This window comes from Scheffersomyces coipomensis (assembly GCF_036884675.1).
Source record: "Scheffersomyces coipomensis strain NRRL Y-17651 chromosome Unknown DFJ63scaffold_5, whole genome shotgun sequence".
NCBI lineage: Eukaryota > Fungi > Ascomycota > Pichiomycetes > Serinales > Debaryomycetaceae > Scheffersomyces > Scheffersomyces coipomensis.
The window spans coordinates 1,285,112-1,311,203 of NW_027042896.1; the positions used below are offsets into that span (position 1 = coordinate 1,285,112).

A 26,092-nucleotide genomic window follows, 5' to 3' on the forward strand; every position below is an offset into this window, starting at 1 on the left:
CATAATAACTATCTACAACTTAGTTTGATCTTCATTAAGTTTAGTGACGATAGCCATGTTCAGACAAGTCAAGAGGAAGACAGCTGGACGGAGAAACTTCGAAGATGTGTCGTCGTCGTCAAGTGGTGACAAAAAGGGAGGAGCAGATCTCATCAGCCAACTTAATAATATTTATCAACTGAGATTAACGTTCTATGATATTCCACCATTAGAAGAAATCACTCTTGAAGAATTTGAAAATTGGTCGATTGATAGATTGAAATTATTAATTGAGATTGAAAGTTATGGAGCTCGTTCTAAATCAATTAAGGATATCGAAGTTGCTTTAAGACCATTATTATTGAAATATTTACCTATGAATGGTAATTCGAGTGATGGGAAAATCAATCCAACTCTTTATCAAGAAAGAAAGAAAGATCATTATTCTCATTTTATATTACGATTAGTGTTTTGTAGAAGTGAGGAATTAAGAAAGAAATTCATTAAGAATGAAGGGATTTTATTCAGAATTAGATATAATTTATTAACTCCCAAGGAACAAGAAGATTTCTTAATGCTGAATTCTCATCGATTACATTGGAAATTCATAAGTCAAGAAGAAAAACTAGCTAATTTTGACCAATTATATAATGCCTCGAATCTAATTATAAAGAATCATTTATTACAAGAAGGAATTGGAAGTGAAATCACTAATGAACAAGTTAAACAACATATTAAATTCAAAGAAAATTTCATTAAATTACCGTTTGAAAAAGTTACTAATTTAATTAATTCTCGATCAATCTTTTTAAAAGGAGGGTATGCTTATATTCCAACTAGTCTTCAATTGAATTTAATCGTAACTGAATTCCAAGATAATTTAAATACCATTTTATTAAGAACGTTCCAAACTTTACCAAGATTAGAAGAAGATGATAGAATCTTACCATTATTAAATAATTTAGGTTTAAATTTCTCCAATATTCAATATGATACTAATAATTTCGGTTCAGATGATACTAATGATATCAATGCTCAATCGATTCAAACCCCGGAAATCTTACAACATTATCCATTATGTGCAAGAATCTTACAAAAACAATTATCCTTCAATAGTCATTTGAAATATGGTGGTAGACAACAATTAGGTTTATTCTTAAAGGGAATTGGACTTAATGTTGATGAAGCATTAAAATTTTGGTCTCAACAATTTTTAAAGAAAATTAATCAAGAAAAATTTAATAAAGAATATAAATATAATATTAGACATAATTATGGTTTAGAAGGAGCTCGTATAAATTATAAACCTTGGGATTGCGCTACCATTCTCGCTAAGGCCAAACCTAGTAAAGATGAATATCATGGATGTCCATATCGAGATTTAAGTGTTAATAATTTAATATCTAATTTGAATGAATTAGGAATTGAAGATCAACATCAAATTAATGAAATTATGGATGATGTTGATAAACGGGATTATTCAATTGCATGTACTAGAGTATTTGAATTAACTCATCAAAAGGAATTAAAAGCTAGTAGTGGTGCTGTGGCTGAAAGTATGCATATTAATCATCCTAATTTATATTTTGATAGATCTAGACAATTGGAGAGATCAATGGAAAAGAAGAAAGAAATAAGTGTTTGATTAGACTAGAATAAAATGGCTGGTTGATTTGATTTGATTTGAGTTTGTTTATACTTTGTAAATTAGAATATAAGAAGTTTATTTAAATAATATACGAAAAAAAATGATTAATTTAATTAAATCTCGTAAGTAAGTAAAGTAAAATAACAGTAAATCTCAAGAACAAACATATGATCTATAAAACAAGGTTAGGTAAGTGAATAAGTGGATACAATAACGGGGAAGCATGCGTAAAGGTGCCTTGACCGATGGGACTCACTTTGAAGATACGAAATTAATTTAGAACCATCATTAATAATGAATTAGATTTATAATTAAACAAAACTTGATGTAAGGAAACTATAACCATGAGCAATGATAATGATAATAAAATAATAATAAAATAATAAATGGTAAATAATATAAGAAGTCCAAGGCGGATCCAATGCTGGTTAATGAGAAGATCAATGACTAGTGATGTTGTTGTTGTTGTTGTTGTTGTTATTGTTATTGGATAGTGGCTAATGTATATAGTTACAAAGTGTTAGTATAAGTTGATGGCAGACACTTTCCCAATTAGGAAATAGTGTGGTATAAACCGATTTTGTGTACGTATTTTGAAATTGACTCAATTTGAAGAAGAAAAATTTGTTTGTTTGATGTTTCAAATGGTGAAATTTGTAACCGTTTAAATTGTAAGTTAATACCAAGTAGGAGTATACCAACACTTGTTGACGATGATGAAATGAATATGAAGTGGTTGTAAAACAGAGGTAAGAAATAATCAAGACTCATAAACATCAGAAGTTCTGAGCTAAATTGAAACCTAGACCACCCAGACTGCTCACACCATAATCAATTAAATAATAAATAACAATATTATAATGGAAATGAAATTAACACACACATACAAATAGATACATAAGTTCCCCTATTCATGTAACTGATTCTGTATTGTTTATAGATTTTGGTTCCTGGTTCCTGGTTCCTGAACTTTGAAGTTAAAATAATAAAAATAATACATAATAATAACTAATTAATTAATTTATAATTTTGTGATATGTTTCAGATTATGTACCTTAAACATTAACATTTGAAACTATTACCGATTTGTATGAACATCAATAGTTTATAGTATTAAGTAGTAGTATCCTACTAGGTACTGGTAGGACGTAACGGTTAAGTGTCTGACGTATGTAGATCATGTGTTAAACTATGTATGTATGTAAGTTACGTATAGTCGTAGTGTTTATATGGATGGATCAATTTGTAAACTTTGTATAAATAACAACAATAATCATCTGGTTTTAAATTTTTATTTATAATAACCTTTTTATAACTAAGTATATCTTTCTGTCTTTCTGTCTGTCTGTCTGTCTCTACTCATTCATTCAAACTATTCTATAAGTTGATAACATTTGGTTATTACTGTCCATTCCTTTAACTATTTACTTCATCATTTGACTTGTCATAAATTCAAATTGATTTGTCATTTTTTATCGCAGTTTTGTCATTTTTTTCTGATTTTCGTCATAAAAAAGTCCAAAAAATTTCTTTTTCTTAAAATTGACTAACAACTGACAGGGCCTAATTAAACTTTAGTGACTGAACTGAACTGAAAGTGAATTGAATTTTAAACTTTCATCGTCATCGTCATCATTATCTTCAAACTAAACCTAGTCCTCCTCCTCCTCCTCATCAACCAACGAGTCAACCACATCCCTTAACACACACACACCTCGCCATATCATCTACCTTCCCTTCATCCATCCCATCCTCCTCCTCCATCCTCCCTCCTCCATCCCTCCCTCATACTTTACCCCAGTCACACATTTCCATTTTACACACACCCTGTCTCATCACTTGGTTGCTCAGTTTTGAATTAATCCATATTTATTTTATTAAACTTTACTTAATTTACTTCAAACCCTTATTATTATTATTATATTACTCATTCTATTTATTTATTAACTATTCTTTTAATTCAATCCCCCTATCTTAAATCATTAATTATTTAATTTTCATTTCCCTTATATACATATAGAATCCCTCATCGTCACATCACTTTATCATCATGAATATAGATCAACAACAACAGTTACAACAACAGCAGTTACAACAGCAACAGCAACAGTTACAACAGCAACAGCAACAACAGCAATTACAACAACAACAACAACAGCAACAACAGGAGGAACAAGAACAAGTCACATTCAATGTCTCATCCCATTATCAAATTCTCGAAATTGTAGGGAAAGGAGCTTATGGAATTGTATGTTCAGCCATTCATAAACCAACTGAACAAAAAGTAGCCATTAAGAAAATCTTACCGTTTGAAAGATCAATGCTTTGTTTAAGAACCCTTCGAGAATTAAAATTATTAAAACATTTCAATCATGAAAATATCATTAGTATATTAGCTATTCAACGTCCAACCAATTATGAGAATTTCAATGAAATTTATTTAATTCAAGAATTAATGGAAACTGATTTACATCGAGTTATTCGAACTCAAAAATTAACTGATGATCATATTCAATATTTCATTTATCAAACTTTACGAGCTTTAAAAGCATTACATTCAGCTAATGTCTTACATCGAGATTTAAAACCTCTGAATTTATTATTAAATTCAAATTGTGATTTAAAAGTTGCTGATTTCGGATTAGCAAGATCAATTGCATCAAGTGAAGATAATTTCGGATATATGACGGAATACGTGGCTACAAGATGGTATAGAGCTCCTGAAATCATGTTAACTTTTCAAGAATATACTACTGCCATTGATGTTTGGTCAGTAGGGTGTATTTTGGCTGAAATGCTTAGTGGTAGACCATTATTCCCCGGTAGAGATTATCATAATCAATTATGGTTAATTATGGAAGTATTAGGAACTCCTAATATGGAAGATTATTATAATATTAAGAGTAAAAGAGCTCGAGAATATATTCGATCTTTACCATTTTGTAAAAAGATTCCATTCCAAACATTATTTGCCAATGTGAATCCAAATTTAAATCCATTAGCGCTTGATTTATTAGAGAAATTATTAATTTTTAATCCTACCAAAAGAATCACGGTTGATGATGCTTTAAAACATCCTTATTTACAATTATATCATGATCCAAATGATGAGCCTATAAGTGAGAAGATTCCCGAGGATTTCTTTGATTTCGATAAACATAAAAATGAATTATCAATTGAAGATTTAAAAATGATGTTATATGAAGAAATTATGAAACCATTGTAATAGTATATAATAGGTAATATATATATATATATATATAATGTAACAATATACAAAATGATATAATGAATGAATCTATGGGGGTTGGTTGTAAATTGTTGTATGATAAAACGCGAATTGTTTTAAAAAATTTGGTGTGTGTGTGTGTGTGTGTGTGTGTGCATTGTTTGATCTCATAATGAGGGAAAGGCAAGTAAGTAAACATCCACATACAGTGTTATGACGACACATTTCTAAATTCATATCATATAAGATTAACAAAACACTATATAAAACTACAAAACCAAAACTAAACTAATTAACTAATATAAAAAATATCCAATCACATAATGAACTATAACTGTAGAAGAACACTAATAGTCTTACTTCTTTTTACCAAATAAACCTCTCTTCTTTTTCTTACCTTCAGGTCTTAAACTACTAGCACTATAATTATTACCTTGATAAACAGCTTGATCGGAATTATGATTGAAAATAGCGGTAGCAGCATTACCCCCTTCATATTCACCACCAGCAGCTAATTGTTGTTGTTGTTGTTGTAAATTATAATGAGGGAAATCTTCATGGAATCCCCATCCTAATCTTGAAGTTTCTAATTGTTCACGATAAGTTAAATCACCTGTAATAGCATATTCAAATCCTCTAATGGTATCTAATGGTCTTTCATTTCTTGATCTGGTTGGATTTGAAATATCAGGTCTATCAATGGGATTACCAAAGATATCTTTTAAATCATGAGATCCTTGACTTAAATAACTTGGTCTTCTATTATCATATTTAGCAGCGGCTTGTTCAAAAGGTTGAAGTTCATTGACGGCAGTTAAGATAGGATCATGGACTGATCCTGAATTTAATTGAAATTGTTCTTCATCTTTACTGGAGATTTTAACATCGATATTAGCAGCAGTTTTAGGACGAAATCCATTATTTTGTTGTTTTGATTTTGATCTGAAAATAGCCATGATGATGATGATATTGATGATTTATCGTCTACTCTAGATATGTTATCGTTTATTATATTTATCGTCAAATGTAAGGTAATGTTGGAGCTAAATTTTGTTTTTTGTTTTAGCTTTTGTGATCTCGTGGGGATGTAGGGGGAACGGACGAACGAACGAGGGATGGATCGGGTACAGACGGGAAAGATACAGGGTTCAACTATTGTATGAACTTGTATGGTCTAATAAATATAACGAGTGAATGTGATGTATGTATTTGATAGAGAGAAAGGAAGAAGAAAGAACAAGAAGAAGATGTTTAGGTTAATATTTGAAGCTTATAGTTAAATGGGTATGGAGGTTTAGAATCGAGATTTTGTATGTGAGATGAAAATTTCTTTTTGTATGAGAGAATTTAAAAAAAGGAGTTTTTTTTTTTTTAGGCTGAAAGGGGGAATCCCACAGCCAGGAAGAAAATAGCAATAGTTAATATTGGCATTCTTATTAGTATAATGATCTCATCTATAGAAGATGAGATAACTATAATGTAATCAGTTTACTCTGTATATAGAACCTCATCTTAACTAAGTAATACTTTAAGTTAAATCATATATCTAATACGTCAATCATATCATATCATATCAGAGTTCTATATTTAGTTACAAATCAAAATCAAATCAATTTCTGTCGTATAAAGTTTTTTTTTTTTTCTGTTTAAAGTCGTCGTCGTTCCTTTTACGGAAATATTTGATCTCATGGATGTACGGGTGTAAGTGGTATGGATGTTGATTTGATTTAATTTGTTTGACCTGTATATAATCTATAGCATTTTTATACAACCACAAGAACACAACTAAAACCAGAATACATATATATATATATCAGTGACAATATCAACTACAGCTACAACTATATAACTTTACTAGAATTAGAACCAATTGATAATGACTACTTCTGCTTCTACTCCTACTTTATCAGACTCCATACATCTAAAACAACCAGATAGCGTACTATCTCCTCCCCCTCAAAAATCTCCTAATCATTTATCATTAAGATTCATATCATTAATCTCTCGAAATGATAAACCACTCTATATTCAATCGTTTAATCATGATGATACAAGTTCGGATAACTTCTTGAAATATAATTTCTTATCTCATATGGCATTAGATATCTTTGCCTCTCCCTCCTCGTTAAATCTTCGTGAACAACAATATCTTCATTATATAAATCATCATCCTCATCAACCACCACCACCATCATCACCACAAGGACAAACTGTATCACCCGCCAATGGAGGAATAATCCTTCTATTCATTCAGGATTCTATCCAAGTATACGGATATGAAACTAACAATGGATTGAAAATCATCATTGGAATCTCAAATACTAGTACTACTCATTCCAAGATTAATTTCCAAGATATTAATATCTTATTTAAAAATGTTTATAAATGTTATTTAAGATTGATATGTAATCCATTCAATAATTCATTAGTGAATAATTTGAATGGGGGTACCTCTCATAATGATGATAATCTGACTGGTGATCAAATTATAGAGAATGTTACATTTGATAATAATATTAAAAAAATCGTATCAAATTGGGTATAATAAAGGTACACACATACATAAATACATAGATACAACCCACTTGTAATACTAATATACATAATTCTATACAAAACGTTACTTCACTTACTTCAAGATGACGTTGGCACCTCTTAATTCCAAATACTCTTGATCAACCCCACTTGGCATATTCTTTATAACTTCTTGATATATCTCCACATTATGGAATCGTAAAGAATTAGCCGGATTCTTATAGGGACCAATCAACCCAGTGATATCACAATATACCTTTTGAGGTTTTAAACTGGGAGGTGATACAATCGATTGATATGTGGGCGTATTCACTGATAAATCAGGATGATTCGTTTGTAAATGTTTGACTTCATCACTGATTAATTGTTTAAGTGGTTTATATCTTCTTGCTGGCGGTTTTGGTCGTTTCGGGTTTTGTTTGAAGGAATGGGGTTTAGTGGTTACTTCTGATATTTCATGAAGATCTATATTTGTCATGTTGTGGTATGTTTGTGTATATGATGAGTAGTAACAGTATTTATTTCTTTGACCTGTGATAAGTTTCTTTGTACAAATATATCTCTAATTAGTGGATTGATTCGGGTAATCACTTTTATAATAAATCAATGATATTATGGTATCTATCTATATAGTGTTATATGACGTTGTTTGACTTCGTTGATGATGTCGTTCATCAAAACTTTTAAACTTCTTCTGATTATGTCGTTTAGCATCCTCCAAATTGCGACATTCTCTGTGTCTCAATTTCTCCACAAGTCATTTCTTATGTAAAGTGACAGAGGAAGAATTAACGCGGGACAAAATTTTACCAAAACCCTCGAACTTCAAAGTCATTCCCTTTGGTTCAAGACGTCATTGATAATTGTGATGAATAGACATATATAAACTGTCGACAACTTCATATCATTTCATTCTGCTATTGCTATTATAAAAGTTCATTCAGTTCAAAATTTTGTTACAACTACTTCTATCCATTTTGCATTTCATCCTTTCATCCATTCCTCCATTTCATTTTCATAAGCATTATATATCTGGTTAGACTTATGCATAGACATTCCATATAGACAATTTTCATTTAATTCCTCCAACTCCTAGCATTCTCAGATAAGTGATGTTAAGACTATCTTTATTAAGTTCTACTCTTAAGACAAATGGTATACCATTGATTAGATCATTCCATCATTCTATAATTTATAATCAAGAAGCTATAATACAACAACTGCAACAACAATCACAACCGATTCAAATACAAGCACCATCAAGAACATCGGCATCTCCCGCTAATTATAAGACGCCTCTTGAAGAATACAACCACAAAATTGAACAAGGGAAATTAAGAGATGATCCATATCAACGGAAAATCATTTCAAATTTATCAATTTTACATTCAAAATTACTTAATTATACCCCACCTGAATTAACTCAACCAAACATTCAAGATTTAAAACCTCGATTCTTTGAAATTAAATCATTCTTTACATCATTCTTAAGTAGTAAAGATAAATCTCAACAAGATCGAGAATTACAAGAATCCCTTAGTCTTAATGTTGAAGAAAATGAAATTAAGGGGATTTATCTTTATGGTGATGTAGGATGTGGGAAAACCATGTTAATGGATTTATTCTATAATACGATTCCAAAACATTTACCCAAGAAGAGAATTCATTTCCATCAATTCATGCAACATTTACATAAACGGTCACATCAATTGAAACAACAATATTCGAATCAAAATTCAACCACGACCTTAGGTGATGTTCATAATGATATTGATGTTATTCCAATCTTAGCCAATGAAATCGCTAATGATTCTACTATACTTTGTTTTGATGAATTTCAAGTAACAGATGTGGCTGATGCGATGTTATTAAGACGATTATTAATGTTATTATTAAATCCGCAACATGGAGTTATATTATTCGCTACTTCGAATCGTGCTCCTGATGATTTATATCTTAATGGGATTCAAAGAGTCAGTTTCATCCCTTGTATTCAATTGATTAAATTACAAACAAGAATCATCTATTTGAATTCTCCTATTGATTATAGAAAGATTCCAAAACCTTTATCTTCCAATTATTATCATCCAAAACCAGGGGTCAAGTATTTACTGGCGGTCAATCAAACCAATTGTAAGAAACATGTTGAAACATGGTATAATTACTTCAACAATCATGAAGAAGATCAACCTAATGATATGACATCGTTGGATTTAAAAGTTTGGGGTAGAACTTTAACCGTCCCTATTTGTTCACCACCAAATGTAGCCCAATTCACCTTTGATGAATTATGTGGGAATAAATTAGCCGCTGGAGATTATTTAACTCTTGCTCAAAGTTTTAAATCATTTATCGTGACAGATATACCATATTTAAGTGTCAATGTTAGAGATGAAGTGAGAAGATTTATTACGTTTTTAGATGCAGTTTATGATAATCATGGGAATTTGGCAGTTACATCGGTTGCCCCATTTAAAGATTTATTTGTGGAGCCTGAAGATTTAAAAGAAGGTAATTTCCAATTATATATGAAAAAATCAAAAGATCAAAGCCTAACTAAAGGTGATGATAGTTTTGCAAATGATGAATTGGTGTTAAAACATGGATTTGATAAATCTATAGCGAGAAAAGCATCTATGTTTGTTAATGATGAAGAAAAATTCGCCTTTGCTAGAGCTTTATCAAGATTAAGTCAAATGAGTACTACTGAATGGATTGAAGCTGAGAGAGATTAGACCTGATTTAGAACGAACACTTTTTATTTATTTATTTATTTATTTATCTTATACACGTATTATTTATTATACCAAAAGTTTTGTAAGGCCATTTAGAGTAGAGGTTTTACAATGTCTACATTGATTGAAAATTTAATAAAATTATAATACATTATACGTAAATAGTCATAACACATGTGAATTTCACATAGAATTAGACGATCACTCCAAAAATACAGCTAACCATCATTACGGTGAGAGATTAATATCTCTTTTATAAATACTTAAAGTTAAGTACAAAATCCTAAATAGTAAATATTATCATCAACAAAAGTTGACTAGTTAGTAGCAAATATCCTAAAAGTAAGTAAAACTCTAAATAATCATATAGTAAAAACTTAACGAAACGACCTGCTAACTATAACATGGAGCCCAAAACTACCATTGTAACTATGGTTAACAATAGATTGAATCCTTAATATTGAACTGTAGTTAGTAAAAAATAAATCTTCTTTAATATTCTGTAGCTCATGTCACACTAAAAAACACGTCAAGATTTGCTTGCAAGCACCGCACCCTGTATGCCCTGGATGTGGATCCAATGACACACAACGGGATGAATCAACTTAATAATGATAATTGATTTTTAAAAAACTTTTCATTTTTTAAGTTGATTGATCCCCCCCTTTAAGAAAAAAAAAAGTCACATGACTCAATTTTCAATGTGTTTGCCAACCATATGATTCAATTACTTACATCCATTAGCTTCGTACGTCCGGGTCTATATGGATGATCTTCTAATATTCTCTGGAGTAATTAAATGGAATTTGCATTAAATGAGAAATATTCTTACCTTTTATATAATTTTGAACCAACGAGAGAACGGCAATTGATCTCGATGAAATAGATAAGAACAACATGAAGAAGGTCAATGCCTATCGTTAATAGTTTATAATGTTGGGGGACAAGGAGAAGAATATGTTAAATTTTACATCGTGCTGATAATGAATTCTAATTACATGTTAAAAATCACATCTAATTATAGTTGATTAATTACACTATAAAAATGTACATATAATTATAATTGCTAATTATAGATCATTCTGTTTAAATGGAAAATTTAGAGGTTATTTCCATATGTAACTCAGATCAATTAATAAATGGAAGGAATTAATAGTAAATCTACAAGACTCTACAATAGTCGAAATAATAAACTATAATATTCATATATTTAAGATGCAAAGTAAAATGTATTCCAATTTTCAGGACTTTTAAGGAGAAAAGCTTTAAGCGTTAATAAATGCAGAAGCATGGGTTAACCAGACACAAAAAGGTGTTTAGTTGTCCTATAAATTGGTTACTATTCAACCTAGATATCGAAACATGAAGTTAGGATAAATCTTAATGACTTATCATCTATATGAAAGATTAGTATTATTATTCCTATAAATGATGAAAAGTTAGTATGGCACCTATAATACTCGAGAGTATCACAGATTAGACTGTCTCAGTCATTGCGTCAGAACACATTTGAAGAGAGGGAAATTGGAAGTTTGATATTACGATAAACATCATTAACCATTTAAAAGAAAGCTCGTTGATTTCTATTTATACTTTTTCATATTTGAGATGTCTATTATTTTTTAACAATTTATTAATTATCATCATATGACATATATTAATTATAAATGATTGATTTAAATGATGTAAGTAATGTTATAAGAGATAATAAGATAGCGAACTACTCTACAATTTTGTTTAATTAAATTTTATAATAATAATAATATTTTTATACGTATATTCTGCTATATTATGCTGCTAATGCAGTACGCCTTCCAAATCTCCTTAGGAGGTCTAAACCCTTTCGAAATCGACACGGTTACATCCTTTAATTTGTAGTTAATATAAGATCTAAATATAAGCATGATAAATCATACCGTTATATGTTAGTAACGAACCTGGAATAAACGATTCTCTCAAAAAATACGATATTTCAGAAGTGACAATGGCATGGAAATACCCTATATAAATTAGTTAGTATAACATCCTAAATAATGTAAGGTTAGTACGAAAAGTTTTCTCTTATCAAAAAGGAAAGCAGATCTAGAAACTTGGAATAACACAAGATTAGGTTCACGCTACGCTGAAGGTATGGTTTAAATTCAAAAAGTTTAAACATATATATTTGAAAAAGAATTTTCAATGAGAATTATTTTTACACTGTAATTTTTTACTCTATAAACAGCTAAAGAATGATATCACTGAAGAATTGTTTATATTAACTACATGATAAGATGGTATTCATTCATACTAATGATATGTACTACAAGGCTTTGAATTTAAAAATTTACTTTATACATATATTCATTAAATATAATCTAATTACATCCGATATTGTGCTTTTCAAAATTTTCAGACTATCAACCAGAAGGTGAAGGATAAGAAATTTTTAACAACTATAATAGTTAGTAAAAAAAAGTCTTAAATATTGTAAATTGGTTAGAAAACAAAAATTTGATATACTAATAATTCAGATGGAAAAATTCTAGTTAATAATAAATCCTACTAAATAGATCTTAAATAGTTAGTATGAAAATCTTGAGAGATATCCCAATTGACGAACATTTACCGATTCATTCCAGAACAGGTAAACAATAGCATCAATGTCTCTCCCGGATAAAACCAAGTTTAAGTAGTTCTTCAATTTGTCTATCCAATTCATCTCGTAAATCCAACGGAGGTCTGTAAGGAATCAGATTTGGGGTAGAAGAACAACAAGAACACAAATCCAAATAATAATAATCGATAAAGTTTGAATAAATTAACTCGATTTTTTTAGCATATTCTAAGTCACATGATTTTCATTAATTAATTAAATTAAACATTATAAATAGAGTTATCAAGAGTGATGATTAGATTAGATTATTACACCGAGTGATATCTATTTAGTTCTTGTAAGAACATTTAAATTGGTTATGCTTATCCTTTCTCGGTATTTCTGGGGACAAGTTAACGATGTAAAGAGATAAAGGTTAATACTACAACAAGAGAATCTATAAATATTTCAAATAAGTTCATAAATTGTAATAATATTTATGTACTGAGAATTATAATCAAAGTATAAATTGCTCCTTTAGTATTATGTAGTAGGAGACCATTCATATAGCCCCTAGATATCTGCGACAAGCAGGTAGCATATTTCATTTGGTTCGATTGTTTAGAAAAACTTATTGAAAATAGGAATGACAAGAAAGACCTTCATTTTTACACCATATTTGAAGGAATAGTATATATTTTGATTATTTTGATATTTTCAAATGAATGTTACAAAAAGTCACATGACTTTGCGGTGTGGATGTTATCTCTTTCAATTGCCATTTTCATCACCATAAGAAGGGGGGCGAGGGCGAGGGTCGTTCCCCTGGGATCAAAAATACAAATGTCCAAAATCATCCATGAAATGTCCTAATTAGGAAGTGTCCATTACCACTTTCTTATTCATTGTGACAAATTATAGATATCAGGGGGGTTGAATAGAGTAAAGTAGATAGGGGGATTACATATTTTAACTCATCTCATAAATTAATTACTTATAATAGTTATAATTAGTTAGTTAGTAGTAATAGGATATAATTACATAGCCTTCATTACTATATATAATAGTTAATAACTCTATAGTTAAGCTTAACTAAGTGAAATTGCCGTCCTGTATATAACTAAACTGTAAACAAACCAAAAAAAAAAAATTTAATTTAATTTTAGAAACACAAACAAACTTTGTTAACTATTATAATATATGTCAACTTTGCTATCTCTTTTATTTCTATCAATTTGTAATATCAAAACATTATAATATCATCATCTACTCCAACCCATCCATAGTCCATCTCATCATAGTCCATCCCACTTTACCACTATCCAAATACACTTCATTCATCCTACTTGTTGTGTTTTTTTTACCCCCTTGCATCCATCCATCAAAATAATAAACCCATTTTTTTTTTCTTTTTTAACATACACATAATAATTCCTGTTACATCATCTCCACTCAATTTATACCTTGATAAAGATCACCCACACAACCACCCAACCACCTAAGTCTGATCTATATCGGTTTATCTATTTCCTTACTTTATATTCAATCGTTTTTATTCATTCCATACCTTTTCTTTTCTCGAATCTATTCCATTTTCATTCAACAACCCCCTTAGTATATAATCTTATTGTACTTGTGTTTTGTCCATTATAAATTCCTTTTATGAGTTTCTATCGTTCAATATCTTATCTTATCATCTTATCCTATACGTTCGCTTAAAATTCATTTGAATATCCTCCCTCTCGTTTGCTAAACCATATATATATATTACATTCATCATGAATCATCATTCAAATCTATCTCAATCTTCATTAAATAATCAAAATAATACCAGTTCTATTAATAATAAAAAGAATGATCATCAAAATTATTATGATATCTCGTTAAATTCAACTCCAAATGTCAATAATTTACGGAAATTAAACTATTCAACCTCGAGTTTATCATCAAATAATGGAACTATAACCAATACTAATCCTTCCACTACATCATTATCAAAAAAGAAAATATCTCCTTCCAGTGGTAATCCTTCTTCGTCATCTTCATCTTCAACAACTCCTAAAAGAGTGGTTTCATTATCTTCCTTAAATACTTTAAATGAATCAACTTCAAGTAGTAAAAGACCCGGAGATTATTATATTCAAAAATTGTCTAATATAAATCATCCTTCTACTCATTCTATGAAACCTTCTCATCCATTACCTCCCTTACCCACCAATACCAATCCCAATCTTAGACCCATGTCCGGTGAATCATTGGCATCATTCTATTCAGATGAATCAAGTCTGATCTTATCATCTCAATTCGATCATCCCATCTTAGAATCAAGTTTATTAGATTCTCGCTTGAATTCATTAACAAGTCAATCCATCGGTCCTTCCTCGGGGTCCCCTTCGATTTTCAACGGTAGTTCGAAATATAATCTGATGTCGATTGAAAATGATGATGAAGATGATGATAGTTCTCATGTTGTGGTTGATGATGATGATATGGAAAGTAATGTCAGTACTGATGATATGGGTGGGAATTCAACCACAATAATCTCCGAATCATCGTTGATTGAAGCTAGCAATACTCCTTCAAAACGTATTAATCGAAGATCATCGGCACCTGCGGCTGATTTCTCAAGTCCTATCCTTGATAAATATAGAACTCCTTCTTCTCAATTTAATACTTCTTATGATAATAGTATAAGTAATTCTTCAACTCCATATAAGAATTTAAAATCATTCTCGTCATCGAATATCCATCATCATCACCATCATCATGTTTCACCACAATCAAAACAACAGCAACAACCGATACTAAGATCAAATTCGACATCGTCAGCATCATCATTAATGTTAAATCGTTCTAAAACAAGATATATCAGCTCGAAAGAAATCAAAGAACGTCAAATCTTAAGAAAGAAGAAGTATGATGATAATGATAATGATGAAGAAATCTTATCCACTGATTTAGATCATTTAGTATTTAACGTTCCCGTTATTAAAAATCAAGCGGAATTATATATGAAAAATTCCAAAATTAATAGTCTTACTCATCATCATTCATCTGCTCATCATGCTCAAACCCATCCTCAAGCTGGACCTATATCGAACTCATCATCTTTGAATTCCACCACTTCTTCACCAACCCTCTCTCGATCCAACTCGGTCTTGTCTAAAGCTGGGAAGGAGAATGGCTTATCTCGGAATGATTTAGTCACTGATGTTGATAAGTATAATACCATTGTTGCTAGTACTAATATCAAACCTATGCCATTACCAGGTAGGTTGGGGTCTCAAACTGATATTACGAGAATTTCTCCAACTGCTTCAAGAAGAGGTAGTAGTAGTAGTGCCAATGGTAGTGTGGTGAATATTATTGGACATCATGGTAATTTAACTCAGAATAGTATTATTGAAGAAGTTGATGATGATTATGAACATGAAGATACCACCATCAATTCTAGTTTCAATTATACCAATGAAGATATTGAAATCACTCAAAATATAAGTCAATATTATAACCAACGGTCAGCTTCATTTTCAAAATTAATTAAATTATCAAGAGAACAATCTGTCATGTATAAATTACCTAATTTTATTAAATCTCAATCATCAATGGAAGATTTACATTTAATCTCGACTGAAAAATTGAATTTAATCGATCAAACTAGACCGATTAACTTACCTCCCAAATCAACCAATGATAAATCGAAGCATAATAAGGAGTTTAAGAAAGTGTTGAATAATTATGAATTGAATACGAAGAGTTTGAATGATGCCAGATTCAGAACGTCAAAGATTTATGTCCAGAATCAACAAGAATGGCTTCGATTACATGTGAGTCTTTTCAATCATGATGAAAATAATGATGAAGGAGTGATTATTACTGAATTTGAAACTGGAAAGGAAGAGTTTAATAAGAAATTTAATCAAGAAAAGAATGCCATCCGGAAATTGAATTGGGATTCAAATATTCCAAAAGCTTTACGATTTAAATTCTTCATGAAGATCTTATCCAACAATAATAATAGTCAAGATTCAATCCACACCATTAATAATTCATTTAAAGTTTTCGATGAGAAATATAAGATCTTACTGGATTCAATTAAAGTCAGTAAGGATTTTGAATTTAACAAAATAATCGATATGATTTTAGAACGTCCATTATTCAAATCAATCATAACTCATCATTTACATGATCAATTATCGACGTTCAAGTCTAATTTCAAATATCTTTTATATATTAAATCATTATCGGAATTTGGATTATCGAAACATGATGAGATCTTCTTGATTCCAACCTTCCTTATTCTTTTCCAATCTACTCAAACTTTACAAGAGATTTATTGTTTATTGGAATTATTCAATCAACAAATCTTCACCAGAGAATTCTTATCGGAATTGAATAATTCTTTAAGTAATTGGATTAATGTGGATAATTTCTCCAGTAGTAATTATTTGGGTAAATTCTTACATAATTTCAAGAATAATGATGATATTAAAGAATTTGAAAATTTAAATTCAACTAGTTTCTTTTATATCTTGACTCAATTAAATGATCAATTACCTTTAAGTTTATCGGCTCCATCCACTCCTATCCTTAGTCAATCCAATCAATTTTCATTCACATTCAATTCTCCAGGTTCGAATTTAAATCTTGCTAATCATCATGAATCAAGCAGTAGTAGTTCCATAAGTCCACATGCAAGTAAAGATAAAGATGTCAATGTGATAACTACTACAACTTCTACAACCACTATTATCAATCCTGATGATAATGATATTAATTCATCGGTTTTACAAGCATTAATTAAACTTTTACAGACATTAATAATTTATTCCAATTCTTTAAAATCAAAAGATAAAAACAATTTAAAAGCAATTCAAACTTTCTTAATGATAATTTTTCAATATTATCATATTGGATGGAATAATTATCAAGATTTAATTAAATTAAACAAATCCATCAAATTTAATAAAAGTGCCGATCAAATCATTAATTTAGATTCTTTCGTGGATAAATGGAAAGATATCTTTAAAAAATCATGAAATCAGCATATACCACATACCCCTCATTCACTTCCTTTACGTTCTTCTCCTTCTGGTTTGCATTTATAAGGTTACTTCAATTCATCGTTTGCTTTCATATATACATATATATACATTTTGTATAAGTTTTTAGTTTTAATAATATTAACGTTTATTATTATTTACATATCCATATCTAGGTCGATCTCATCAGGATTGACATTTGTAGGCTCTTGTGATGGCAATGGTTCACTAGCATTGATGGATGATACTTTTGGGCCATCGGAAGATTTAACAAATCCCATTGGATTGATGGTATCTTTGAAAGATTGAATATCTTTGAATTCTTGATTTATAGTTCGTTTGAATCTTAACATATCCTTGAAAGTTAATTCATTGCCATTACTAATTTCAAATTGTTCCCATTGTGACCAAAGTTTATCATCCGAATTCTTTATTAATCGTATAATGTATTTATAAAGATTTCTGACTCTTTCAAATTGATGTGATTTGGTTTCAAAATCAACGAACTTAATAGTTAATTCAACAAGATTCTTAACTGATAATTCAAGATCTTGAATCGAAGTTTGAAAAATCTTTCTCAATTCAATTTCATCTTGATATTGTTCAATCTTAAAGATTAATATCGTATAAATATCAAATTTATCTTGCACCAATTGGTTCTTATTTAACGATGATGATTTCTCATTTTGATATCGTTCAATATTATCTACCACTGATAATAATTTCAACCCCTTTTTCAAAACTTTAATGGCATTCATGATGAATCCATTCTCTTGTTCGAAATTCGAATATAATATTAAAAATTGTTTACTTAAATATGTTGGACTTTGGTCAAGGGCTTGTTCGAATAAATCCCTGATTCTTTCAATATTATACCCTTTGTTATTCTTGGTATTTAATGTCTTGGTTAAATAAACATTCCAAATTTCAAATTTAATGGAAGCGTCTTTAAATAACTTCAATCCAATTTCATAGATAGTGAATGATTTTTCAAAATATTTATATGATTCCAAGAAATTAGCATAATCAAGGATGATTTTTGGAGTTGCAATTTTAATATCAATTAATTTATTATAAGCTTCCATGACTTTATTTATTTCAGATTCATCTGTTTCCAGTTCGACGAAAGATTCTAATAAATCAATATAAAATAACCATAATTTGATTGATTTTCTAATCCGTTTATGAATATCAATCGATGAATCATCATAATCAATTTTTTCGTCTCCACCTGATAATAACACTTCTTCTATGATTTTAATTGACCTTGAATCAGCATCTTTAAAAGTACTTTCCAAGAGCATCTCACTCCAAGCGATATATATATCAGCCAATTCATCAGGATGATTGAATTGAGAACTTTTCGCTTTGGTGAAAATCAAATTGGCCGTTTTGAAATCTTGTTTGACCGAATAAATCTTGGTATAATCGATCCAAATTTTGGACAACTTATGGGACTCGTTACCTAATAATGAATGTGCTTTAAAAGGATTGATTTTCATTAATGCTTGAGCAAAAGTTTGTAATTTTTGATTCAAATCATCCTTAAACAATCCAAATCTTTCAAACCATACATCTAAATTATTTATATCTTGTCTTAACATCATATCGTTTAATAATAATGGTCGATTATTGATAAGTTCATTGAAATAGTATAATCGATATTCTAATTCTTTATCTAATTTTTTATCATCCGGATTAGATTCGAATTTTTCACCTAATTCATCAATGATTTGTTCTTCAAATGAAATGGAATCATTATAAAGTAATAAGAAATCTTGAACGGTAACACATTCTTTGATGCCCTTTTCATAGAAATATCGTACTTTATCATCATTGCCCAGTTTTAATTTGTAATATTGAGTAAGTTTTATATAGAATTTCCCCATTTGATCAGGGAATTTACGTATACCTTTAAAGACGAGATCTTCAAAATATGAATCATTGCTGTGCCATCTATGATGATTGTTTTCTTTTTGTTGGTCATCCTCTTGTATTACTTCTTCTTCTCTATCAAGTATAAATTCAATATAATCTAACCATATCTGAAGTATAGTTCTTGATAAGGAAATATATTGTTCAGGATGGTCAATTATAATCTTATACAATTTACCAACTTGATTGAAATCGCCGAATTCATCAAACTTTTGAATAAAATCTTCAATTGTACCTCCAAGCCCATCTTGATCAGACCTGGACTTTAACCCCTTAAGTATATCTTCATCAAGATACTGTAAATATTTTTGATAAATCTTTGCGGCAGTTTTCCCACCAACTGAATCCGCAAAATTCAAATATAATGGCCAAATTAAGGTATGAGCCTTAAGGGGGAGACTTCTTAACGCAAGATTGAATTTCCTTCGTATTAAGGTTATTTCATTGGATTGAGTTTTCAATAAGAATTGAAGATATTTCATCCAAATATCGGAATTGGTATATAATAATAATAATGATCTATCAAATAATTTATTGGTGTATAAGAATTGTTGTTTATAATGGAAGTAATTCAAGTGTTCAACCACACTTTGAACAAGATCAAGATAAGTAATCCATAGCTGATCTGCTTTAGGTAAGTTCTGGACTGCTCTTTCTAGGATAAATACTTTGTTGTAAAACGTAGTGGTTTCTTTAGATGATTTATAATGATAATATTGCAACCAGTTCTCATGATTGAAGGGATCTTTTGATATTTCTTCTTCAAAGGGGATATCATCTTGATTGATTAGTCGATTCAAATCCCACCTCTTTTCGTTCGCTGAACTCAGCGTTGTCATCACTTTCAAACTTGATTGATTGACCTCTTTACCCTTTGGCTGCCTTTGTCATACCCTCTTCCCTTTTCAGATGTTTAAATTTTTATGTGATACTTTATATGCAGTCTGTGCTCATTTTAAATTTTCGATGAACGAAATTGGTGATGAAAATTGTTAAGGAGAGATAGTGGGTAATAAAGTGATAATTATTGATATTTCAACTTCCTCCTCCAAAGCAACTTCTTTATCAATTGTACCCTCAATTGAATCAGATAATCTTCATAATCTCACACTAATACAAATATGTCAGGTGCCGGGAATCGTGAACAAGTGTTCCCAACTCGTATGACGTTAGGGTTAATGAAGGGGAAATTAAAGGGAGCTCAACAAGGTCATTCATTATTAAAAAGAAAATCTGAAGCTTTAACGCAAAGATTTAGAGATATTACGCAAAGAATTGATGATGCTAAGAAGAAAATGGGTAGAGTTATGCAAATTGCAGCATTTTCATTAGCAGAAGTTCAATATGCTACTGGAGATAATATTGGATATCAAGTTCAAGAATCAGTTCAAAAAGCCAGATTTCAAGTTAAAACCAAACAAGAAAATGTTAGTGGGGTTTATTTACCAACTTTTGAAAGTCATATTAATGAAGAAATTAATGATTTTAAATTTACCGGTTTAGGTAGAGGTGGTCAACAAGTTCAAAAAGCAAAATCAGTTTATACAAGAGCTGTGGAAACATTAGTTGAATTAGCATCATTACAAACAGCATTTATTATTTTAGATGAAGTTATTAAAGTTACTAATAGAAGAGTCAATGCCATTGAACATGTGATTATTCCAAGAACTGAAAATACTATATCTTATATTAATTCAGAATTAGATGAATTGGATAGAGAAGAATTTTATAGATTAAAGAAAGTTCAAGAAAAGAAACAAGAAGCCGTTGCTGCTGCTGAACTTGAAGAAAAAGAAAAAAGAGATGCTGAAGCTGAAAAACTTGCTTTATCTGAATCTAAGGATAATCTGAAACCAAAGACTGAAGAAGAAATTCAGAAGGCTGTTGAAAAATTGGATCTTAAAGCTCAAGGTGAAGATGATTCTGATATGCTTAAGGAGAATGAAGATGATGTTATCTTTTAATCTATTCCTAATCCCTCCCTCATAAAGACATTCTAATAAAAAAGTTTACTGTTTGTTATTGACTTTCATGAAATCTTTTATATATCTATCTTCTCTGATTTTTTGTTTTACCTTTATTTCATTTATTATGGCTTATCTAGCTATATGATTTACTTTTTATTCATTTCTTAAACTCGTCAAATCATCATTTCACATTTATTTATTTCTATACCATTGATGTTAAATCAATCAATGGGAACCGTTTTTTACTTCCAAATCCACTTATTTTCTTCTTAATTAGAAACAATATATTATTATAACTCAAATTATTATTGTAATTACAGTTCTAAATGACTAAAAATAATACTCGTATAATTATTCCATCCCCCACTAATTTAACACTGTGTAATATGATATTGAACCCTCCATATTGTCCACGGATAAACTAATTCATTATTTATTATCAGCCGTTATTTTCAATTGAAATAGTACTAACTACTACCACCCTCATATCAGGATTAGATCTAGTCTTCAGAATGATCATAGTTAAATAAAAGATTAAAGGTAGGTTAACGCTACTGGGCTCGGAACTTTTCTCGCAAATGATAATTCATTAGGGACGAATTAGTGATAGTTGGGGGAGGCCCACCTCAGGGAATCACTGCCCAACGTAGTCAGTGTACCGAGAGATCTCAGACACAAAAAATAAATATTTTTGACGGAGTCGCGTAGCTGATTTGTGGAGATTTTGATTTAATTATAGGAGGATTAATCTTATATTAAACTGGTTTGATAATTATGACATTGATATATAAATCTATAGAGAGATGATAAAGGAGAGAGAGAGATTGCGTTGATCTATGGTGCACAGTAACCACCATCAACAAGAAGATCAGCCCCAGTAGTATAAGTAGAAGCATTGGAAGCTAAATATAAATAAGCACCCACTAATTCTTGAGTTAAAGCTTCTCTACCTAATGGAATAATTTGCCACCATTTTTCTTTCATTTCTTGAGGAACAAAATCAGCAATATCAGTAATGACATATCCTGGAGAAATCGAATTAACTCTAGCAAATGGAGCCCATTCAATAGCTAATGATTTACTTAAATGTATAACGGCAGCCTTGGCAGCATTATAAGGAGCTTGTAATTGAGGAACATTAGCAATATGACCTGACATTGAAGCAGTAAAGATTAATGACCCTTTACCGTGTTTCTTAAAGATCTTACCAACGGTATGAGCACAATAATAAACTCCATTAACATCAATATCCCAAACTTTTTTCCAAGTTTCAAATTTTGAATCAACTTCAATACATTCTCCATCAACCCATGGAATACCAGCATTAGCAACAAATACATCAATAGTTCCAAAATCTTCTTCAATTTGATAAATCGTCTTTTGAACTTCTTCAGGATCAGCAATATTAGCTTTATAAGCCTTAGCTCTAACACCATAAGTTTTAGCTAAATATTCTGCTTTATCTTCAGCTGGTTTCAGATTATACCAAATAGCAATATCAGCTCCAGCTTGAGCAAAAGCTTCAGCCACAGCATATCCAATTCCACCAGATGATCCAGTGACAGTGGCCACTTTCCCTTTTAATGAGAATAAATCTAACACATTGCTGGATAAAGTTGGTGCTTTGGTGGGTAATGGACCAACAGCAGGATTAATTTGAGAAGTGATATGGGTCATATTTGATAGTATCTATTAATTGTCAATTGCGAAATGGGATGAAAGAAATAATAAGATGATCCGAAACTTTTATAAATCAGTAAAAGAAAACTAGATCAATAGAAATAAAGGATTAAATAGGATATTTATAGTTTTTTGTTCATTGTTAAAAGTAGAGACAGTTTTGCTCTAAAATTGATTTTTCAAAATTTCTCGGGGAGGACCATACAAATTTTATTTTTTAGGGGGGAGGAGCCGCAAAGTTAAATCCTTTCTTATCAGGATTGCTATTCTTTTTTTTATGTCTGTTTTGGGTACAATTATAGATAGACACAATTATTGACTACACACAAATTATCATAATTATCAACATATAATGGTTAAATATATTTGTATTTACTAGATAAAATAAATAAATAAAGAAATAAAAAGAGAAGTATGTATGTACTTCTTTTCATATTGTTTGTTTGTTTGTTTGTTTGATTCGTTTGATATGATTTGTTCGAATGAATGATTTGGTGCATGAGTTGATTGATTGCTTAATGACAATTAACCTCATGAATGCGAGATTTCATAAAAAGAGTAGAAAGAGAATGATGATATTTGAAGGAAATTAACTGAATAAACCTAATAAACACGCTTGGCAGGTGGAACTGGTTTACAATCATTTTCATCTAAAGTAGTTTTAACCACATCTCTGTAATCTAATGTAACAGGGGCTGAAAATTCCTTTTGATAAGATAAGGTATGTTTTCTCCATTCAACATCATCTCTATCTGGGTAATCATCTCTAGCATGAGCACCTCTTGATTCCTTTCTAGCAGCAGCTGAAGTGGCAGTTTGAGTAGCACAAGTTAATAAATTTTGCAATTCTAAAGTTTCAACTAAATCAGAATTCCAAATCATGGATCTATCAGTAGTTTTAACATCTTTAAAAGATTTATCAACTTCAGTAATATGTTCCACACATTGATCTAAAGTTTCTTGAGTTCTGAAAACAGCACAACCCTTTTGCATAGTAGCTTGCATATCATCTCTAATAGTAGCAGTTGATTTTGAACCATCAGCAGTTCTTAATCTATCCAAGTTTTCAATTGATTCATAACCAATATCTTTTGGAGCTGGTGGTAATGGAGTTCCTGGAGTTAAGGAATCTCTAATAGTATGAGAAACAGCTCTACCAAAGATAACTAAATCTAATAAGGAATTAGCCCCTAATCTATTAGCACCATGAACTGAAGCACAAGCAGCTTCACCACAAGCTAATAAACCTGGAACAACTTCATCTTCACCTTTTTCATTCTTTTTAACAACTTCACCATTCCATTTAGTTGGAATACCACCCATATTATAATGAACAGTTGGTAAAATTGGAATTGGTTCTTTAGTGACATCAACCCCAGCGAAAATATGAGCAGTTTCAGAAATACCAGGTAATCTTTCTTTTAATACAGAAGCAGGAATATGACTTAATTGTAAAAACATATGATCTTTCTTTGGTCCAACCCCTCTACCTTCATTAATTTCCATAGTAATGGCTCTTGAAACCACATCTCTTGAAGCTAAATCTTTAGCAGAAGGAGCATAACGTTCCATAAATCTTTCACCTTCAGAATTAACTAAGAAACCACCTTCACCTCTAGCACCTTCAGTAATAAGACAACCAGAACCATAAATACCAGAAGGATGGAATTGAACAAATTCTAAATCTTCTAAAGGTAAACCAGCTCTTGAAACCATGGCATAACCATCACCAGTACAAGTATGAGCAGAGGTACATGAGAAATAAGCTCTACCATAACCACCAGTTGCAATGACGGTTTTATGAGCTCTAAATCTATGTAAAGTACCATCTTCTTGATTATAAGCCATAACCCCAACACAAGCACCATCTTGCATTAATAAATCCATGGCAAAGAATTCAATAAAGAAATGAGTATCATGTCTTAAAGATTGACCATAAAGAGAATGTAATAAAGCATGACCAGTTCTATCAGCAACCGCACAGGTTCTATAAGCTTGACCACCTTTACCATAATCTTTAGATTGACCACCAAAGGCTCTTTGATAAATTCTACCTTCTTCATTTCTGGAGAATGGAACCCCATAATTTTCTAATTCATAAATAGATTGAGGAGCTTCTTTAGTCATATAATGAATAGCATCTTGATCACCTAACCAATCTGAACCTTTAACGGTATCATAAAAATGCCAATGCCAATCATCTTTATGCATGTTACCTAAAGCAGCATTAATACCACCTTGAGCAGCGACAGTATGAGATCTGGTTGGAAATAATTTTGAAATACAAGCCGTTTTAAAACCTGCTTCAGCTAACCCAAAAGCAGCTCTTAATCCAGCCCCACCAGCACCAACGACAATACAATCATATTCATGATCAATGACATGATATTTTTGACTGGTATATTTGGCAGCATTGAAATCTTTACCTTTAATATCCCCAATGGTTTGAGATCTAATCGAAGATGAAGATAAGAATCTTTTTGGTATTATGGAATTTACCTTAACGGTATTACGGAACGAAGTTAACATTTTTGAAAGACAATGATGGAAATCAAAAAATGAATAAAGAAGTGAATAATTAAGTAATTGGATTGAACAATTGGTTGATAATTTGAAATATGGGGGAAGAGGGATGAAACTTCAACTAACAACAAATTCAAAAGAAGTGATTTGAAAACTCAACAATTGGACACACACAGACAAACAAAAAAAATAGCAATGGATGAAACAAAGATTGATGAATTGATTATGAATCCAACAATCGACC

General features: G+C 30.4%; 11 protein-coding genes across 11 annotated transcripts; 6 read left to right on the forward strand and 5 right to left on the reverse strand. All coding sequences in view use genetic code 12, as the record gives it.

Moving 5' to 3' along the window:
• Nucleotides 1-55: 55 nt before the first annotated feature.
• On the forward strand, nt 56-1,624 carry PRI2 (DNA primase subunit; the record flags this gene model as incomplete). The annotated part of the gene is made up of 1 exon (XM_064905183.1): nt 56-1,624. The coding sequence occupies one exon, from the start codon at nt 56-58 to the stop codon at nt 1,622-1,624; it is 1,569 nt and encodes a 522-aa protein (XP_064761241.1).
• Nucleotides 1,625-3,890: 2,266 nt separating this feature from the next.
• On the forward strand, nt 3,891-4,868 carry CEK1 (mitogen-activated serine/threonine-protein kinase). The gene has a single exon (XM_064907154.1). The coding sequence runs from the start codon at nt 3,948-3,950 to the stop codon at nt 4,851-4,853; it is 906 nt and encodes a 301-aa protein (XP_064761242.1). The 5' UTR covers nt 3,891-3,947; the 3' UTR covers nt 4,854-4,868.
• Nucleotides 4,869-4,905: 37 nt separating this feature from the next.
• DFJ63DRAFT_205723 (uncharacterized protein) lies at nt 4,906-6,233 on the reverse strand. Its single transcript, XM_064903962.1, has one exon. It carries the CDS (start codon nt 5,810-5,812, stop codon nt 5,213-5,215), a length of 600 nt encoding a protein of 199 aa, XP_064761243.1. The 5' UTR covers nt 5,813-6,233; the 3' UTR covers nt 4,906-5,212.
• Nucleotides 6,234-6,732: 499 nt separating this feature from the next.
• DFJ63DRAFT_314517 (uncharacterized protein) lies at nt 6,733-7,401 on the forward strand (the record flags this gene model as incomplete). Its single annotated transcript, XM_064906381.1, has 1 exon — nt 6,733-7,401. The coding sequence occupies one exon, from the start codon at nt 6,733-6,735 to the stop codon at nt 7,399-7,401; it is 669 nt and encodes a 222-aa protein (XP_064761244.1).
• A 42-nt stretch (nt 7,402-7,443) lies between these two features.
• DFJ63DRAFT_205725 (uncharacterized protein) lies at nt 7,444-8,186 on the reverse strand. The gene has a single exon (XM_064903963.1). The coding sequence runs from the start codon at nt 7,867-7,869 to the stop codon at nt 7,486-7,488; it is 384 nt and encodes a 127-aa protein (XP_064761245.1). The 5' UTR covers nt 7,870-8,186; the 3' UTR covers nt 7,444-7,485.
• Nucleotides 8,187-8,503: 317 nt separating this feature from the next.
• On the forward strand, nt 8,504-10,126 carry DFJ63DRAFT_314519 (uncharacterized protein; the record flags this gene model as incomplete). The annotated part of the gene is made up of 1 exon (XM_064906382.1): nt 8,504-10,126. One exon carries the CDS (start codon nt 8,504-8,506, stop codon nt 10,124-10,126), a length of 1,623 nt encoding a protein of 540 aa, XP_064761246.1.
• Nucleotides 10,127-14,479: 4,353 nt separating this feature from the next.
• Nucleotides 14,480-17,740, forward strand: DFJ63DRAFT_314520 (uncharacterized protein; the record flags this gene model as incomplete). The annotated part of the gene is made up of 1 exon (XM_064906383.1): nt 14,480-17,740. The coding sequence occupies one exon, from the start codon at nt 14,480-14,482 to the stop codon at nt 17,738-17,740; it is 3,261 nt and encodes a 1,086-aa protein (XP_064761247.1).
• A 161-nt stretch (nt 17,741-17,901) lies between these two features.
• On the reverse strand, nt 17,902-20,517 carry DFJ63DRAFT_314521 (mRNA splicing protein; the record flags this gene model as incomplete). The annotated part of the gene is made up of 1 exon (XM_064906384.1): nt 17,902-20,517. The coding sequence occupies one exon, from the start codon at nt 20,515-20,517 to the stop codon at nt 17,902-17,904; it is 2,616 nt and encodes an 871-aa protein (XP_064761248.1).
• Nucleotides 20,518-20,799: 282 nt separating this feature from the next.
• Nucleotides 20,800-21,642, forward strand: VMA8 (H(+)-transporting V1 sector ATPase subunit D; the record flags this gene model as incomplete). Its single annotated transcript, XM_064907508.1, has 1 exon — nt 20,800-21,642. The coding sequence occupies one exon, from the start codon at nt 20,800-20,802 to the stop codon at nt 21,640-21,642; it is 843 nt and encodes a 280-aa protein (XP_064761249.1).
• Nucleotides 21,643-22,479: 837 nt separating this feature from the next.
• Nucleotides 22,480-23,322, reverse strand: DFJ63DRAFT_288900 (SDR family oxidoreductase; the record flags this gene model as incomplete). Its single annotated transcript, XM_064905179.1, has 1 exon — nt 22,480-23,322. The coding sequence occupies one exon, from the start codon at nt 23,320-23,322 to the stop codon at nt 22,480-22,482; it is 843 nt and encodes a 280-aa protein (XP_064761250.1).
• Nucleotides 23,323-23,505: 183 nt separating this feature from the next.
• On the reverse strand, nt 23,506-25,949 carry SDH12 (Sdh12p). Its single transcript, XM_064903964.1, has one exon. The coding sequence runs from the start codon at nt 25,852-25,854 to the stop codon at nt 23,929-23,931; it is 1,926 nt and encodes a 641-aa protein (XP_064761251.1). The 5' UTR covers nt 25,855-25,949; the 3' UTR covers nt 23,506-23,928.
• Between the last annotated feature and the right edge of the window lie 143 nt (nt 25,950-26,092).